The sequence below is a fragment of the Ochotona princeps genome, chromosome 3 (genome assembly GCF_030435755.1).
Source record: "Ochotona princeps isolate mOchPri1 chromosome 3, mOchPri1.hap1, whole genome shotgun sequence".
NCBI lineage: Eukaryota > Metazoa > Chordata > Mammalia > Lagomorpha > Ochotonidae > Ochotona > Ochotona princeps.
The window spans coordinates 88,938,143-88,958,167 of NC_080834.1; the positions used below are offsets into that span (position 1 = coordinate 88,938,143).

General features: G+C 41.7%; 1 protein-coding gene across 10 annotated transcripts in view; it reads left to right on the forward strand.

The window, feature by feature from the left end:
• KALRN (kalirin RhoGEF kinase) overlaps positions 1-20,025 on the forward strand; it is a 712,406-nt gene that overhangs the window by 336,585 nt on the left and 355,796 nt on the right. For all 10 annotated transcript variants that reach the window (XM_058662003.1, XM_058661996.1, XM_058662002.1 and 7 more), the window contains exon 10: positions 5,624-5,746. In XM_058662003.1, the coding sequence (XP_058517986.1) occupies positions 5,624-5,746 (123 nt within the window). The remainder of the gene's footprint in view (positions 1-5,623; positions 5,747-20,025) is intronic.

The following is a 20,025-nucleotide window of genomic DNA, read 5'->3' on the forward strand; positions in this document are numbered from 1 at the left end:
GCTCTGTGTTCTGTGTGGGGAGACAGAAATAACTGTTTGATGGACTCTCCTGGGCGCTTTCACACATTGCATGTACTTGAGTCTTAACAGCAAAATGTGTTACAGACACTGGATGGCACATAAACACTCATCCATCGGCCTCAGAGTAATGACTTTCTAATGGGAGAGTGGAGCCCTGAGTGCCAGGAGGTAGGATAGGAGAAGTTCTTTGGTTTACTTAAAACATCACATGTCTTGATGAATCAAATTATGACACAAATTAATAGCGTATTTTTATCAAGAGTTTTTAAGAGAACCAGATAAGGGAGTATGAAGACAAAGATTTTGATTCTGTATTTATTTACAATTTCCATTGCTTTTCATGAGTGTGCTTGCTTGTTTTTGTTGTATTTGAGGGGGGAGCATGTATGGCACAGAAAGTTCTCAAGTCAAATTTGTCAGGCTTGTGCACTTGTTCACTCCTTCATTCAGCAAATGCTCTTTGGGAACACAGCAGTGAATAAAACAAAGACCCTGGTCACGTGGATCTTACATTCAGAAGGTAGAGATAGCAAATAGGTGATGTTTCATATAGCAATAGCTGGAGATGTGCAAATAAAGGGGTGAGAAGGAGCCGTGGGCTGTGGTTGAGACTCCAGACTTGTGGAATGGAACCTGCAAAGTCCTTAAGACCCCAGTCTAGTCTCCTATGAACTCAGATGGGTTCACAGCTGTTGTTCAGAGCTTCTCAATAGTTCTATTCATAAGGACTTTCCCCCTTCTTCTTGGCAGCTAGGAAGGACTGTCTCCTTCCCTGAAAGCATTCCATCTTGATTGTATGCTAGTTGGAATAAACACAATTAGATGAGGAAGAAAGGGGGTGATTAAGAAATTATGCATAATGGCTGTTAGATTGGCTTCCCAAACTGGTTCAGGATGGGAGCATCCTTCTTTGGAAAAGGCTGTTCTGGGAAGGGAATCATTTCTGGTTGAAAGTCAGAACAGGAGAAAGAAGGAAAGATTTTTGAAGCCTGTGTCCACAAGACTCTCTTGCCTGCTATAGCAGCAGGAGTCCAGGCTGAACTGAGCTGATGCTCCCCAAGGCAGAGCAAGATGAGGTCCCTTCCTCCATGGGAGAGCACACCCTCTCCCCATAGGAAGAGGTCAGAAGTCTCACACGAGACTCACACGAGAGTTCTTCAGATAGCTGGGTGGATTCTTTCCTCATTTTATTATAGAAACAAAAAGCCAGGAACCAGTTGCAGACAGAAAATTTTATTTGTGAAGGGACCAGGTGAGCAGGGAAAGAAGAGGGAAGGCAAAAGCACTTCCCAAGAGAAAGCCGGGAGGTGGGGTGCCTCTCAGAGGAGAGAGGGAGAGACACCAAAAGGGTTTTTGGAAGGGTCTTGGGGTTTTAAATCTTCCCTGACCCCTGCTTGTTGGACGGGAACCTACAGGTAAGATACTCTCCGTTGGTAGTCTACCAGTTAGAAAATAGGTGGGCGATGCTTGTGCCGCCCACTTGAAGGTGTGGCCAAGTCCTCAGCCTGGTCTCAGGATGCAGAGGTAAAAACTTTAGCCTCCTCTCTGCTAAGAACTAGCTGCCTTCCAGGTGAACCAGTGAGAGGGTGGAGACACACAGACAAAAATCTGACTGCAGATAGATGGTGAGGGGAGAATCAGTTTGAATTCTGTTCGATTAAACTTGTGTGAAGCAAAGGCTCTTCTGAGTACCATGCTAACTAAGTCCTGGGCTTACAAGGATTTAGAGTCCAGTGGGAAAGACGGGCCTGTGCACAGTCATTGTTGGTTGTTAGAGAATCAGAAAAGAATGCTATTCATCCCAACCTGGATGAGTTAGGAAAGAATCCAGGATTCTCATAGCTTACAGGATAAATGGGAGGTAACCTTGGAAGTGTGTATAGGGAAGAAAGGGATATGGACAGGTTACATGAAGTGAAACAGAGAACTCACAAGGTGAGAAGCTGATTTGCAATGGTCAAGGGCTGAGGTGGAAATGCCTCTGGGATGGGGTTGAAAGTACTTGGCACTGGGGCAATGGCTGCTTAGAAACTGTACCCCAAGAAACCTTTTTCAGTATGCATGGGTGAGTTCCATTTATATCTGACCTTTGACTTTTTCAGAGGATTTGTTGTTCCTTATTTTTTCTGCTATTAGGACACAGCCAGATTAAGAATTTGTGGTTATTTTTAAGCCTCAGTGTATAAATTACTTTTTTGAAACAAGAAGCACATCTTGCTAGGATCTGATTGACAGCTATCATTGAATGTGACTTCCCATCCAAGTGCAGGGGCACAACTGTCGTTTATGAAAACCAGAGCATGAGTATGGAAAGAGAGAAAGCTTAAGGAAAACCTGTCATCTCTGGCACTTCTCATAGATCATTTGCTTGTGTACCAGCAATGAGTTCTACCTCCTGCCCAGTTATTTGAGCCATGTGTCTGGGCATCAGCCTCACCACCTGCCCAATAATCCCCATGTCCAGTCACCAAATCCTGACAGTCTTTTCCCTGGTCTGTCTCCGCAGGGACACTGACAATGGCCTTGTTTGAGCCAGCATCACCTATTCGAATTTCTGCAGTCTCCTTTTGGCCAACTCTAGGCTAACTTTCCTCATTGATTCTCTAAAAGCTGTCAAAGTACTATGTGTTAAACATGGATTTGATGAAGCCTTTCTTCCCCTTGCAAGCCTCCTAGGAGGGATGCCAGAATCCCTCATTTGTATACAAGGGCTCAACCGGAACAAGGCTCTGCCTTCCATAGGCCAATTTCCTACTTACGTTCTACTCTAGCCATGTGAGGCTTTTTTGTACCTACTGTCTCTCAGATCTCAACTAGACCTCACTTTCCTTTTTGCAATTAATGATGAATCAATTGATTGGATAACTAGTGCTTATTACCCCCATAGACTAAGGTCTCTGAGTTAGGGCCACACCTGCCTATTTACTGCTACACCCCATCCCCATGGGCTATACTGGTGAATGACACTCAGGCACAAAGAGACAATAAATAAATATATGAATATGTCAGGCTTGGTGCAGTAGCCAAGTGACTAAGGTCCTTGCCTGGCACACGCTGGGAACCCCTGTGGGCGCCAGTTCATGTTCAGTGTGCTCACTTCCCATTCAGCTCCCTGCTTGTGGGCTGGGAAAGCAGTTGAGGATGGCCCAAAGCCTTGGGACTTTGTACCATGTGGGAGATCTGGAAGAAGCTCCTGGCTCCTGGCTTCAGAATGACTCAGTTTTGGCTGTTGTGGCCACTGGGGCAATGAATCAGCAAACAGAATATCTTTCTCTGTCACTCCTTCTCTCTGTAAATCTGAGTTTCCAATCAAAAATAAATACGTCTATGAATATGTGAATGTTTACATTCCACACGTGCTTCTTTGCTCTCTAAGGCTGCCTCAGATGAAAACCAAAGGACAAGAGCTCCACTGCTGGAAATACTTACACACCACCTTAAAGCCATTAGGAGGTACAAATCCCTATCATCCTGTGCTACTCTGACCATAATTGGTAGTTGAGTATTTTAAGTATAATCTTGTAGAGGAAAGAAACTAAACAGGAAAACACTACAAGGAGTTCTTTGAAGAGGACTTGTACTTATGCAGGCCCAGCATTTGTTTAGAAACTTTATTCCGTAGCTCAGATTCTAGATTCTGACCCATATTAACCTGCTCACCAGAACTCACAGATGGATCCAGAATTCCAACGCTGCACGTGATTTGCTGGTGTGTCAGGTCTAAAGTTCATTTCTTGCTGTGCTTGTCTTTCTGGGAAGCTGGATTGCTGGTTGGAGGACCTGGACACCAGGACAAGAGAGGAGGTAGACTACATGTGTGCCTCGGGCAGCAAGGCCATCTGACGCACAGTCATCAGGACTTAACATTGCAGCAATACTTCAGAAACTGATGTCACTGCTCTCTGCTCAGTTGCTTTTTCAGGCTATTTTTTTTTTTTTATTACCGAATAAGATTTGCTCACTTTTTAAATTATTTTCTACTCTTATTTGTTAAATTGATTTCCACACAGTCCCTGAATCCTATTGGAGGCTGCACGTGTTCTCTTCACACTTCAACTCTGCTGGCACAGGCTGTACTAAACATTGGCAACGTAACTTCATAAAACAAGCACAGTTGTATTTAAACCAATTTATATGAAATAAATAGGTCTGTGAAGGTGAAGGCATAGCTAATTGGGTAAACTGTTGCTAAATGAAGATGAATTGAAATTTTCAAGAAAACAAACAAAAAGGAAGCAAAATGCTTTTCAGATAGTGTTAAAAGTGGTGGTATCATGTGCAGGGAGTAAAAAAACCATGTATGAACTACCAGATGAACATATTCTTCTTCAACTAATATGCCTTGGAGTAACTGATTTTCTTAAATCTAGAGGTAAAAATGAAATAAAATTAATGAAAACATTGCAAGACAAGCAGGTCACAAGTGATTGAAACTGAATAATAACAAAATCCTATAATATGAAAAAAGTCATAAATTCCAATTCTTGTGAAAGACTATAAAGCGCACTCTTATTTTTTAATTTATTTTTTTAAAGATTTATTTTTATTTTTATTGGAAAAGCAGATATACAGAGTGAGAAAGATCTTCTGTCCACTGGTTCTTCCCCCCCACCCCCAAAATGGCCACAATGGCCAGAGTTGAGCCAATCCAAAGCCAGAAGCCAGGAGCTTTCTCTGGGTCCATAGAATACTATTTCAAAATCTCAATTCATAAGTAACGATTTCCCTAGTGGGGAAATGTTCCCTCTTCTGGCTCCAGCTTTCTGTTAACGCACAGCTTGGGAGGCGGTAGTGATGGCTTGGCTAGTTGGCTCCCTACTGACCATGTGAAAGGCCAGAATGATCAGTTCTTCACTGCCAGCTGTTTCAGACATTCAGAGAGTAAACCAGTTGTTAAGAGACTGATATCTCTTTCTTGCTGCCTCTCAAATACATGAATAATGTTTAAAAGACAAATTTTAGTTCATTCTCAAAAAGATTAAAAAAATGTTAAGCATAAAAATTCTAAGACTCCACTATGTTTGGTACATAATCTATTGGAAACTTTGTGACCAAAAGTATTTATATTTGATCTTCCATGCTCATAATTATTTTTTATGATTAAAAAAAAGACACTAAGGTGTACTTGTGGTAGCCAAAATACATTCTCTTGATTATAGTTGAAATTTCATCTTAAATAATCCTAGAAACACACAAGTTTTTCTAAGAAAGGAACATTTTGAGTTTTTGCCACATTTCAAGGTTTGCAAAAGGTAAATTTGTCACGTCTGAGTTTGTGTTGTTAGAGTGGAGGTAGTGAAGTGAGAGTGAAGGTCTGTGTAGCTTGTTTAAAATAGTGAACTGATTAAGACAAGGAAAACTGGAAAAGTACTGTGAGGTTATGCTGGAGGTTCAAGAGGGTAATTTGGATTTAGTTAAGGTGGGACTTTGATAGTGCCAGTGGCAAAAATGAAATTCCTTTTATTCACAGTAGGTTTCACATCTCCTCCTGGGCTGCTGCTCCATGATTGCAGCAGAGGGGAGAGATAGAAAGCTTGCAGTTGCACATGTTATGTGTCTTTCCTTCTGCCAGGAAGTCATTATTTCTTCCTTCATTTACCAGGTGCTGGACTGGATTGAAAACCATGGAGAGGCCTTTCTGAGCAAGCACACTGGGGTTGGGAAGTCCTTGCATCGAGCCCGAGCCCTGCAGAAGAGGCATGATGACTTTGAAGAGGTGGCTCAGGTGAGGTACTACATCTGAGTGTACGCGCATGTGAGTGTGTGTGTGTGTGTGTGTGTGAGAGAGAGAGAGAGAGAGAGAAGCTGAGACAGAAGCTGAGAGAGGAGTGTGTGTTAATAGCCATGGCATGTTGGATTGATAGCCTCTGACCACTAGGCTGTGTTCCTATTCAATACAGAGAGGCATTTATCTTCTCTTGGATAAGTAGATGTGTGGTACACAGATTCCCAAGCTTATAGTTTTCAAACAAAATCCTGTCATCATAATTCAAAAATACCTTGTCCACAAGGTGGCGTTGGTGAGAGGGGTGCTATTCATACTAGCTTCTGTCTAGGGTCTGTTGTTCGTGGTTGTCAGAACCAGAGGCTGAATGCCGAAACATTAGCCCCAGCTCTGCGTGTGTGTGTACTGTGTGCTTACTAAGACCTGGAGAAAAGAGACAGTACCTGTTCACCGGCCATGTTCCCACAGGGTTACATAAACCCAGAGACGATGCCTTGGAAGCATCTGCACAATATTCAGTCTCAGTCTTTCAGCTGAGCTGTGTCCTCAGTCTACAAGGGCATCATTTTATTTTTTTAAAACATATTTTTATTGCATTTCATTTTTTTTAATTAATTACATGGCATTATGTGATACATTTTTTTTATGCACTGGGATTCCCCCCCACCCCTCCCCACACCCTCCCCCCATGGCGGATTGCTCCACCTTATTGCATTTCCATAGTTCAAATTCAGTTGACATTCTTTCATTGGAGGCATTTACCAAGCATAAAGTCCAGCATCTTATTGTCCTGGTAAGTTCAATGGTTTCTTGGTGAGACCATCTCTGGTCTGAAGGTAGAGCCGGCAGAGTATCATCCCAATCAGTTAAAAGCCCCAACATAATATTTTCAACCATTTACAACATTGTGGCATTAATTGACATGGTATTGATTAACCAATATGTTAATAGGAAAATGCAGGTTCTCAACCACAACCTGTGACTTCTTCATAGACATTTCAATTTTGGTTTATATTCAACCGTGTTCTATACACCTTAAAATGGCTTAGATTGTTATTCAGCTGTCTCATGCCTATTTTAATTTTAGTCTTTAGCAGTTTATAGCATTGAAGCATGTTTTCGCTGAACCTGGCTGTTTTTCAGGTGGTCTAACTCTATAATTCTAACAGGATATATGTCAACAGTTTAGGTGAGCATGTTTAGGAGGGGTGTGCAGAGAAATCTTCCATACCCCAGTGAGGAGTAACTAATCTTTGTGTCCCACCCAGTGAGTTATAAGTGCATCCCCGCTGACTGTTTCCTGTCTGTTTCTAAGCTTTCCTTGTTGTTCTATCTATTCTAGTTTTGTTTGTTTGTTTGTTTTGAGGGGTTTCTGGAGGGGTTTCTGGTTATTACGAGAGGGGGTGGGGATCCAAAATTAGAAGCAGACAAGGACCAGAGAAAGCTCCTCTCCCTAGTCCTGAAGGAAGTTTACTGTTCTGTTTCTGCAGACCGCTCAGGGATCCTGGTTGTTGTTCCAATGACCTTGGATCCTGCAAGGCAGGATTTGGGCTTCTTCCATCCCATGTGGTAGATCAAGGGCATCATTTTTGACTCTGTGTAAAGAGGCTGGGTGAGGACCCTGTTTCTCTAATGATAGAATAATATAGAAGGTTTCTGTTCAGAACCTCCACCTGAAAAAGTTTATGCTAAAACTCAGTTACGTATTTCTCTTGTGGGAAACTTTCCAAATGAACTCCGAGAAACCTTCATCTTCCAGATGACATAGTGCTATCCAGTTGTTTTGTCAGGTGTTGTTAATGGGAGTCAATGAGGAAAAACTCTTAAGGATAAGGCGGGGGAGGGAATCTGTACGACAAAGGTGCAAGTGCCATGTCACAGTGTTGGCCATGGGTGACCAGGCTGACCTCAGTGTAGGTACCTGGGCAGTCCTAGACCTCATCAAGGAGACAACCAGCCCCAGACAAGTCAAAAAGAAAGGACCTGTCAAAAGCCAAATGAGGACAGGAAAAGCTGTAGGGCACTGCCACATCTCTAGGGGAATTCCAAGTACATGCTAAAAATGAAAGGCACTACAAGGTCAGAAAGAGCATCAGCAGTGACCCAGACCCAGGGTATGTGGTTGATTGGGACACTACCTGTTGAGTAAGGGAAGCCTCCTATGGGACCCATGAGCAGTGGTGCTGGGAATTCAGCATGGTATAGACACTGTGGAAAGCAGTGAAAAGATTCCTCAAAAAGTTAAAACCAGAATTCTGTAACATTCAGCAATGCCACTTCTAGGTTTATTCCCAAGAGAATGGAAAGGACTTGAACAGATGTTTGTGTATCCATATTCAATAGCAGCATAAATCATCATATGCAAAAATAAAGACAATCTCAAGATCCATGGATGCATTACCAAAATGTGGTATATCTATACAATGCAATGTTATTCCACCTTAAAAAGTAGAGAAATTCTGATACAGGGTGTGGCACGGATGAACATTGAAGATGTGCTAGGTGAAAGAAGCCAGACACAAAAGAATAAATACTGATTTTTTAATAACTAGTATACCAAAAGTAGCCAAAACGGTATAGAGACAGACATTGAATGCTGGTTATTAGGGGAGAGGGGAGAAGGAAATGCGCAGCTATCATGTAGTGAATACACTTTCAGGTTTGTGAGATCAGGAGTTCTGGAGGTGGATGCTGGTGATGCCCTCACAGCAGTATGAGTGTAACTAATGTCCCTGGTTGTAGTGGTTAGGTGTATATTATGTGTGTCTTACCACAATAGGAAAAGTAAGGAAGTCTCTTAGCCACAGGAACACTTTCTGCAGAATGAACTGGACTTTTCCATATTGTATAGACAACGGTTCCAATATTCCCTCTAATATACAAGACATGGCTCAAATCCACCATGTGTAGGTGGCCAGGCATCCTGGGGACCTCTCTAGTCAGCAAGGGGGCAGGGGATGGGAGAGGGCTGCAGGCATCTCTTGTCTGCTGGGAGAGTGGGAGTTGTGGTCCCTGGTTTGATCTCTTAGAGAAGAGCCAGTCTGTTGCTTTGATGCTCCTGCCTCTGGACTGGCCTGTGGCTCCATACTTCTTCAGTTAGGAGGACACCCACAAAGCCACCTGCATCCCTGACCCAGTTTGTCTGTCCTAGCTCTTTTTTTGTTATTACCCCATAGGCAATACCAACCTTGTTCATAGGCTCATGGAGGACCTAATGTTTTTGTCTGTTGTTACAACATGCAAGCATCTTGGCCAAAAAACCTGTTTTTCTCAACTGTTCCTCTGCCTTCTCTATTCCATTCACGTGGAACAATGCCTTTCATTTAGCCATAGAAACACATTAACTTATGTTCATACTAAACAAAGAATGGACACATTGTTAAAAACTTATGGTTCCAATCGGTGTTTTGTTCCTTGCCACACCTGAAAAATAAACGGTACCAGGCTTGTATCATAGAAGACAACCTTAAACCTCAGAAAGGTCTTCAGTGTGCCTAAGTCATCTAGCTTGCCAAGGAGATCTGCTGAAACTCAACCTCAGATCTGTTATACTCCAGACTCACATCTTTTTTTCTAAGATTTGTTTATTTTTACTGGAAAGGCAGATTTACAGAGAGAAGGAGAGACAGAGAGAAAGATCTTCCATCTGCTGGTTCTCTCCCTAAGTGACTGCAAGCTGAGTCAATCTGAAGCCAGGAGCCAGAAGCTTCCTCTGGGCCTCCCATGTGGGTGTAGTGTCCCAAGGCTTTGGCCCCTCCTTTACTTCTTTCCCAGGCCACAAGCAGGGAACTAAATGGGAAGTGAGCAGCTGGGACACGAACTGGTGTCCATCTGGGATCCTGGCATGTGCAAACTGCCGAGCCCTTCAAACTCACATTCTTATTCCAATTCTGTGCCATCTCTCCTTATTGAGGTATAGGAACTGGGTATAACATTAATCGCTTCTCGGCCTTTTGGCTAAGATCAAGTGTGGTATAACATTAATTTCTCAGAGTTTGTACATGAAGAGTACAGAACAAAGACCAGGAATAGGAGTGTTGGGGTGCTGCCAATGCTGTCCCTGTAACATCTGTTTCAACTTTTCTTTAGCTCTGCCAACAAATAATCTAGTGATATAATCCATATCCCCCTGCTTCTGCTTTCTGATAAGACTGTCTTTTTAGAGACAGAAGAAAAGATTTCTGGCTTTAAAACGACTGGTGTTTTTAGAAGTGTTTCCTCTGGAATGGAAAATACCAGATGTGGACTAAAAAGGGAGCATTTTTGCTAGGGATCATGAGGCCATTGCTTCAGCCAGTACAGAGGCCTCCAGCAAAGACTTGCAATGTGGGGACTAATCCTGTCTTGTTCCCTCAACCCCAATCTGGGGAGGGCAGTGTCCAGTGGCACTGCCCAGCACTGTGAAATTGTTCGTCCACATAGGAAAACTGCCTCTTTCTACAGTGAAAGGAGGCTGGCGGTGTCAGCAATAGCCTGCCTGCGACCTGCCTTTTGTGTGCAATGCGATGCCCAGTTGGTGAGAACAAGTCATGATCAGGCAGGAAAAGACTCTTCTGTCTCTCTCCTTTGCTTCTGCTCTTTCTTACGTGACAACACTGGGAGAATAAGAGTGTATTTAATCAAAAATTGGAAAATTCTTGAGCAATGACAGCCAGCCAAAGCATGGGAACTTGTTTGTTGGGGCTATTGTTGAGAAGTGGTCAGGAGAGCCACCTGTGTTGTGCAGAAGGAGGCTGAGGGCTGCTTATGAGCAATATCACAGAAGGTCCTGATTCAGTGAAGGGACCTCTTTTGACATCATCATTTTACGATTTTTTGACTTAAGTCTGCTATGAGGAAGGGGGTCCTGAGCAGCAGTTCTCTGCATTCAGGTTCAAACACCTACCTAGGATGGAAGCAGAGAGTGCTATCCTAACTCTCTAAGCTTCATGAACCTGCCTGTTTGCAGGAGAGTGCCCTCAAGCAGCATAACTGATCACCCACCAGAGAGGGGTGGGGGTAGCATAAAGCCCCTGACCAAGTGGGTCTCCGTTCTTGGGATAGTGGGGTACCTGTATGATCATCTCACTAGTCATTCTTTTAGGTAAATACCTTTAAGACAGCTATTAAATTTAGATACAGATGACATGTGAAAAATTCCTAGAGCAGCTCATTATCTGTTATTTAACTTAAATTTTGTATTTAATAACATGAATATACTTGAAACCATTTCTTCAAAAGTTTGAAAGGCAAGTTAATTAAGTGTGAGTCCTTAGCTCATCCTGCAGATGGCACTGTTTGAATAGCCTACCTTCTAGCAGAGCTGCCCTGGGAAAAGCACTAGTCTTGCAATCTTACTCTAGAGGCCCCAAGATGTGCTTACTGAGCACCAAAGGCAGGGCTGAACCAGAGGTCTGTTCTGATCGAAGCCGCTGAAGTTGCATGATCAAACAGAAGACTGAACACTGCTGAGTCACCTCCTGGTCTTGGTAAATAATTGACTCAACTGGCCTTATAAACACACCAAAATACAGGGTTTATAAACACTTTTATATACTTTTCTGACACATTAAGTGTCATTGAGACTATAACAAGTGTAAGACAGAATTGCTGCCCATAGTAGTGTAGCTGTCAGGGGATAGATGTTTTCACATCCATGCAGGTGGTGGAATAGAATCTAGTGCGATTAAATTGTCCTGAGGTACTTACTATTATTTGGTAGAAGAGCATTCAGGTGTCTGTGATTTAGCCAGCGGCTGTGCCTACTCTGTGAATGGTCTGCTTTATGACCTCATTATCTGAAATGCCAGACTTTGTGTAAGCTAAATCAGTAAAAATGAGCAAGCATTTACATTCTAATATATATTATCTAAAGTCTCAATACATGCACCAAATCATGTTTAGATAGCTAGGCATATTAAATAGCAGTAGGATAGCATTTTTGAAAGCGCAGACAATTTAAAGAAATACAAAAGCATAGACACAGTTCAGTACTTCATTTAACAATCTCTGATTGGTTCTTTCTGAATGTGAGCCCTGCATAGATCATTCTGGGCCCGGCACAGTATTGTAGTGGTTAAAGTCCTTGCCTTGAATGTGCCCCGGGATCCCATTTGGATGCCGGTTCTAATCCCGGCAGCCCCACTTCCCATCCAGCTCCCTGCTTGTGACCTAGGAAAGCAGTCGAGGATGGCCCAAAGCCTTGGAACCCTGCACTCGTGTGGGAGACCCAGAAGAACTTCCTGGCTCCTGGCTTCAGAATGGCTCAACTCCAGCCGTTGTAGCCTCTTGAGGAGTGAACCATTGGATGGAAGATCTTCCTCTCTATCTCTCCTCCTCTCTATATATCTCCATTCCAATAAAACATAAATAAATCTTGAAAAAAAAAAGATCACTCTGATTCTTGTGATCAGAGCAGGTGAAAATGGAAAGAAAGCATTTTATTGGACCTATCAGTGACCTTATTCTCCAAAGATATTGGAAGCATAATTAGCAGATGAACATACCATAGTTCCAAAGACAAATGGACCAGACAATTCAGAGAGAAGAGAACCCTGTATTTTCTTTTTTTTTTAATATATTTTTTTTATTATTTTTACTTCATTAATTACATTGTATTATGTGACACAGTTACATAGGTACTTGGGTTCTCCCCACCCCTCCCAAAACCCTCCCACCATGGTGGATTCCTCCACCTTGTTGCATAACCACAGCTCAAGTTCAGTTGAGATTACCCCATTGCAAGCGTATACCAAACATAGAGTCCAGCATCTTATTGTCCAGTCAAGTTCAACGGCTTCTTAGGTATACCCTTTCTGGTCTGAAGACAGAGCCAGCAGAGTATCATCCCAGTCAATTGAAAGCTCCAACATACCATCAGCAAAAATTTACATCATTATGGAATTAATTGACATAGTAATGAGTAACCAATATGTTAAAAGTAAATGCGAGTTCCTAGCCACCTTCTGTGACCACCTCATTGACATTTTAATTTTGGTTTATACACAACATATAACATTCATAACATAACATGTTATACATAACATCATATCATCTTAAATTAAGGCAAACATGTGGTATTTAACCTTTTGTGATTGGCTCATTTCCCTTAGCATTATGGTTTCCAGTTTGGCCCATTTGGCCACAAAGAACTGCATTTTGTTTTTTTTAATAGCTGAGTAGTATTCCATGGAGTAGATGAACCATAGCTTTCTTATCCAATCCTCTGTTGATGGGCATTTTGGTTGCTTCCATGTTTTTGCAATTACTGATTGTGCTGCTATGAGCATAGGAGTGCATGTTGGTTTCTCATAAAACAATTGTTCTGGATATATTCCTAGGAGTGCTATTGCTGCATCATACGGTATGTTGATTTTGAGTTGTTTGAATATTCTCCATACTGATTTCCATAGAGGCTGTACTAGCCTGCAGCCCCACCAGCAGTGGAGTAGGGTTCCCTTTTCCCCGCAACCTCGCCAACAAGTGTTGTTGGTGCTTTTATTCATGTGGGCCAGTCTTACTGGCGTTAGGTGGTACCTCATTGATGTTTTAATTTGGATTTCCCTTATTGCCAGGGAACTTGAGCATTTTTTCATATGTTTATTTGCCATTTGGGTTTGTTCCTTTGTGAAGTGTTTGCCCATTTCCCGTGCCCATTTCTTGAGTGGCTTGTTTGTTTTGACATTTTGGTTGTTTTGTAGCTCTTTGTATATTCTGGAGATTAGCCCTCTATCACCTATGTCGTGTGCAAAGATCTTCTCCCATTCTGTGGGTTGCCTTTTTATTTTGTTGATTGTTTCTCTAGCTGTACAGAAGCTTCTTAGTTTGATGAGGTCCCAACTGTTTATTTTGGTCTCAATTTCTACTGCTTTTGGAGTCTTTTTTAGGAAGTGAGGGCCTAAATCCTAGCCAACAGAATTCAAAAACACATCAGACAGATCATTCATCCAGATCAAGTAGGATTCATCCCTGGAATGCAGGGATGGTTCAACATTCGGAAATCCATAAATGTGATACACCACATCCAAAAACTGAAAAACAAGAATCACATGATAGTATCAATAGATGCAGAAAAAGCTTTCGACAAAATCCAACACCACTTCCTACTAAAAACCCTAACCAAGGTAGGCATAGATGGAAAAATCCACAACATAATTAAAGCCATATATGAAAAACCCAACGCCAGCATCATACTGAATGGAGAAAAGCTGGAACCCTTCCCACTGAGATCTGGAACAAGACAGGGATGTCCACTTTCTTCACTACTATTCAACATAGTCCTAGAGGTACTCGCTGAGGCCATAAGACAAGAAAAAGAAATCAAAGGAATCCAAATGGGAAACAAAGAAGTCAAGCTCTCATTATACGCAGATGATTTGATTCTTTATGTAGAAGAGCCAAGAGACTCAATACAGAGACTGCTAGAACTTGTACGAGAGTTTGGTAGAGTGGCAGGGTACAAAATTAATGAACAAAAATCAACAGCCATAGTGTATGCGAACAGCCCCAAGATGGAAAAAGATTTAACCAGCAAGATACCATTCAAAATAACAGAGAAAAGTATGAAATATCTGGGAATAAATCTAACCAAAAATGTAGGAGACTTATTCGAAGAAAATTACAAACTACTTAAAAAAGAAATTGAACAAGACCTCAAAACGTGGAACAACATCCCATGCTCCTGGATAGGTAAAATCAATATCATTAAAATGTCTATACTGCCAAAAGCAATATATACATTTAACGCAATCCCAATCAAATTGCCCAAAACATTCTTCATGGAAGTGGAAACAATGATCCAAAAGTTCATCTGGAAACACAAAAAACCACAGATAGCTAGAACGATCCTGAAGAATAGGAAGTTAGCAGGGGGAATCACAGTTCCGGACCTCTGGACATACTATAGGGTAGTGGTTATCAAAACAGCGTGGTACTGGCACAAAGATAGAGAGGAAGATCAATGGAGCAGAATAGAAACACCAGAAGGGAGCCCAAACAGGTACAGCCAAATAATCTTTGACAAAAAGACAAACAACAATCCAGGCAAATGGGAAGGTCTGTTCAATAAATGCTGTTGGGACAACTGGTTAATAGCCTGCAGAAAGAAAAAGATAGACCCACATCTCTCACCATACACTAAGATCAGATCCAAATGGATAACAGAACTAAACCTACATCCAGAAACCTTCAAACTTTTGGAAGAAAATGTTGAGAACCCTGTATTTTCAGAGTTGGAAGTAGCCATGGTTCATTTCCATCCGTGGAGTCTCTGTTGGTCACAATGGAAAATTTAAAAATTGCTTGATTTCTGTCATGAGGAGATCACCATCAAATGAAAAACATGTATCAAAGATATCCTTGTCCTTAGATTAATTCTATAGTAGGAAAAGAGAGACAATCTTTACATTTTTAGTGAAAGCAGGGAAAAATCAACACTTCTTCTGCTTATATAATCCACATGCCTGCCTTGTGGAGGATATAATGACTTTTGGGCTAAGTTGTCCTTCTCTTCTTGCCTGAGATGATGACCATTTATAGCAGCTGCAAATGCAAGCAGAAGGGAAAAGGTGGGAAAGCTGAAATAGATACTCTTTCACACTTCAGCTTTTTCAAAGGATGAGAGGTTCTTAGGCAGTTGGAAAAAAGTAGTAAGGAAGAAAGCCTGAAAAATGCAGAGAAACTAATCATAAAGTGGGTAAGTGGAAGGAGAGTGTAGCAGCAGGGAGATGAAGGACAGCCCTGTACTCTGGATCTTGCTTGGCATGTCTTCTGAGAAGGATTCAGCATGGTCTCTCCTTGGAGCACTGGGGAGAAGTCACTGGCATGAGCTGATGGGTGAGGTATCCTGTGACTACTCCCAGAAAGACAACCCGTTTATATGCCATTGACAACTCCCAAACAGGGGTTTTGATGATTATTTTGTGCGGACCTGATGTGGAAAAGTTTGAGGGAGAGGAGCCAACATCTAAGATATTATAGAAAGCCTACCACAAGCTGCCTCACTTTTATTGCCTCCTGCATGGAACAGATGGCACCTTTAGAATAAATTGGGACTGTATTCCTAATCATATGATGTTATATTCAAATGCATATATCTATCGTTCTAAGTAACAGGCTGAGAGTTCAGGTGTGTTTTGTCACTTGTTGCATGTGACAGCAGTGACTATGGGAAAGAAAGGAAGCTTTGAGAATAAGTGATTGCTGATGTAGAGAATATTTCTAAGTTTTCTGTTTGTCCTACAAAGCTAGAATGGCCGATGTCTGGCAAAGGGTAGAATACATTTTACAGAAATTGGGAAGGCTGTACCTTGGCAGAAAACCCAGTTGATTCCCATTGAACTATTTGAGAGAATTTTGAAGGGAAACATTGTCACAGTAAAACCAAAACCAGATACAGCAAATACCACATAGATGACTTAGAGGGAGCACAGCTCGAAGAAAACATTCTTAGACACTTTAAGTTAAAAACAAATACAAAACAAGGTTAAGACTAGGAAATATATTCATAGTCTCCTTTTCCCATACTCCAACAAAAGGTATGTGTAACAAGTAAACTTTGAACATAACAAGTGAAAATCATAAATAACTTGTGACCTTGTGCTACTGAGCCCAGCAGAAGAAAACAGCATAAGAGGATTCTTTGTTTAAAGAAGTTGTCCTGGAGTCTGCCTGGCATCCTATATGGTTGCCAGTTTATGTCTTGGTTGCTCCACTTACCATCCAGCTGCCTGCTAATGATCTGGGAAAAGCAACAAACAATGGCCCAAGTGTTTGGGCCCTGCCACTGATGTGGGAAACTCAGAGTTCCAGGCTCTTTGCTTCAGCCTGGCCCAAGCCTGGCCATTGCAACCATCTGGGAAGTAAAATAGCAAGTGGAAGAGCTACCATTTTCTCTCTCCCCCTCTCTCCTTCTTTCCCTCCCTCCCTCTCCCCCCCCCCCCCCCGCTTACAACCTCCCCCTCCAAAGCTTTTTCAAATAAATACATAAATCTTCAAAATAAAATAAAGGTGTTCTAACAGAAGGGAATAATATGTTTCAGGAAGTTTCACATCTCTGTAAAAATCTACACACTTTAGTCAGTAAGCAATATTGATAAATAATATGAAGGCAAAATAAACACACAAAAAGCCATCGCATTGGAAAGGATCCTAATCTATCAGGTGGAGGAAATAGAAAATGCTATTCTAATATGAGGGATCTTTAGAACATTCTTTTTTTTTAAGATTTATATATTTTTATTGCAAAGTCAGATATACAGACGAGGAGAGAAAGGGGAAGATCTGTCCAATGATTCATTCCCCAAGTGACCACAATGGCTTGTGCTGCACCGATCCAATGCCAGGAGCCAGGAACTTCCTCTAGGTCTCCCACACGGGTGCAGGGTCCCAAGGCATTGGGGCATCCTCGACTGCTTTCCCAGGCCACAAGCAGGGAGCTGGATGGGAAGTGGTGCTGCCAAGATTAGAACCGGTGCCCATATGGGATTCTGGCATGTTCAAGGTGAGGACTTTAGCTGCTAGGCCACTGTATTGGGCCCGGGATCTTTAGAACATTCTTAGGAAATACAAATTATACAAGTTGTGCTCTAGATTTCAGATTTATAAGTCAAAGTTATTTTTTATTCTATTTCTACAAACATTTGAACTTACTAATACTTTTAAAAGTTATTTGAGAGTCAGAGAAAGACAGGCATACAGAACTCCTACTCTCTTATCCAAATGCCAACAATGGATGACTTAGGTCATGCTGAAGCTTCCATATGGGTGGAAGGCCTAATCAGTTTAGGCATCACCTGTTGCTTCCCAGGTCTGTGGTATCACAAAACTAGAAGCCAGAGCTGGAGCCAGGAATGAAATGCAAGCTCTCTGGTATGGGACACATCATCTTTTTTTCCTCAAATCCCCTTGCCCCATCACTGATTTCCCCGATATTACCACAACTATATAGTCCTGCATAAACAGTCCTAAGTCTATCATTTTGCTATTTTACTGCATCCTGACATTGCAGGTATGGATAACATCCTATTGTCAAAATACATGTAACAGTTTCTTTGGAGTCCATCTTTGGTTTGGAAGTAGAGATGCATACAATATCTTTACCACTAGACCAAATGGCTATCCTTCATAAAGTTTTTGAAACCTCTTTATTATGATTTCAATTCTTGCTTAAGCAAAATTATGGCAAAGAAAGGACACCTTAAATTCCCTGATATCCTGAGATCTTAGGACATTATAAGTAAAATCAATTAAGTTAATGAGAGCAAACAGTTCTATATGATAGAAGGTGAATCATTGCAGAAAAGCTCAGAAGGATACAGTGTGCCTAAATTCTAAAGAACCTTGACATGTAGATGCAAGGATTTAGACATTATGCTTAGAGCAGAGGGGAATATTAAAGGTTTTTAAGTAAATACAAGCCAAAATAAAATCTCTAAACCAGAGATGAAAGAATTTCTCTGTGCCTTAGCTGTTTAGATCACATAGAAAATATTGTGCCTAATTCGGGGAAATGTATTTTCAGAAAAATACTGACAAAATACACTGTGATTGTTAAAAGCTGTCAGGATGGTGAAGTTGCAGTAAATGGATATACTCAGTTGTGAGTAAATCATGTTTTATAGAAGGCAGGAGTGGTTGGTGTGATCCATTGAAAGCTTCCTCTGGAAGAGATAAAATGGAAAGGATAGTGAAACCAATTTCAACTTAAATCAGGTATAACTTTTAACCCATGGATTGCTTTTTTCAATAGCAAAGCTAAAGTGTAATATGTTGTAATATCCTATGCTTCTGGTCCTGGGGAGCTTCCCAGTACAAACAACTTTTTTTTTTCTCCGAAGAGTAAACTTAAGACTTTTGTATCTTAAAAACAAAGATGAAAGTCCCCTGAGAATACTGTCTCTGGATTCAACTTTTCGTCTTTTTCTCCTTCTTGTCATACCCCAAGTCCTTAAGGGAAAGTCATAATTGCCAGCTCTACACCCTCACCTTCTAGTTGCCCTTTGAACCCTGTCATCAGGCTTCTGTCCTCATTGCCTACTCCCACCCTGCCCCATGAAAGCTAGTGTTATGGAGCCTTCAAGATTTTTTTTTTCTAATTTCAAAGGCACTTAGAAATCTTAGTTGACCCTTCTGGAACATCTGACCCTGTCAGCCACTTATTGTTTGTTTGTTTGTTTGTTTTAAATACCTCTTCTCCCAAGTTTTCCATGACGTAGAGCCCTCCTGGCCATCCCATGCCTCTCTGTGTGTTCTTAAACTTGTTTTAAAGTTCCCCTTGTATTTTTGAAATGTATATTTATTTACTTGAAAGGGTTACACAGAGAGAAGGAGAGACAGAGAGATCTTTCATCCACTTGTTCACTCTCCAAATGGCCAAAGAGGCTGGGTTGAGCCAGGCCAGAGCCAGGAGCCAGAAGCTTCTTCTGGGTCTCCCTCCCACATGGGTGCAGGGGCCCGTATTAGCAGGGAGTTGGAGCAGAAGTAGAATAGCTGGGACTTGAAACAGTGCCCGGATAGGATGTCAGCACTGCAGCGGCAGCTTAACTGGCTACGCCACAATACCAGCCTCACTTGAGATTCTTCTCCCTTTTCTCCAGTATTTATTTCTTACATCTTCTCTTCCCACTGTACACATACTCCATGAATGATTTTTACTGTGTCCTAGCCCTATCTGCCACCACTATTCTGATAGTTCATAAATCCCTGTCTCATCTCTCAACACTGAACTGCTCATTGACTTTCTGTACACCTCCATGTTAACTTCTCATCAAATGCTTAAACTCACTGTGTCCAAAGTTTATTGTATCATCACCCTTCCACCTTGTCAGAATATGCTCTTATAGCTCTTTTCATTGTAGCCAGTGAAGGGCATATACCACCCAGTTCCTCAAACCAGAAACTTGTCAGTCCCTTGCTCTTACTCCTCACCAAGTCCATTGCAAAGTCCCATTGATTCTGTCACTTTGAATGCCCCTTTCCCCATTGCCATTGCCTTGGATCTGGGTCTCCTTATCTCTTGTCTGGAGTACTACAGTATCCTCTTTTCCCTAACTCTAGTCATGCTCATCTTAAATCTGTTGCCACCTTGCCACACGTGCGATTTTCCTATAGCCCATCTTGTTCTTTCATTGATTAGGGAATCCATGGATGATTTCCCAACAGGATAAAGTTTAAACCCTTAATATTACAAATTCACAAACCTGAGTTGGCCACTGTTTTGTTTAGCTTTCCCTTTTACTCTGCTGTGTTCCTTCTTCCTCACCCTGTATTCTGCTGAAACAACAATTTTTCAGGACTTAGTG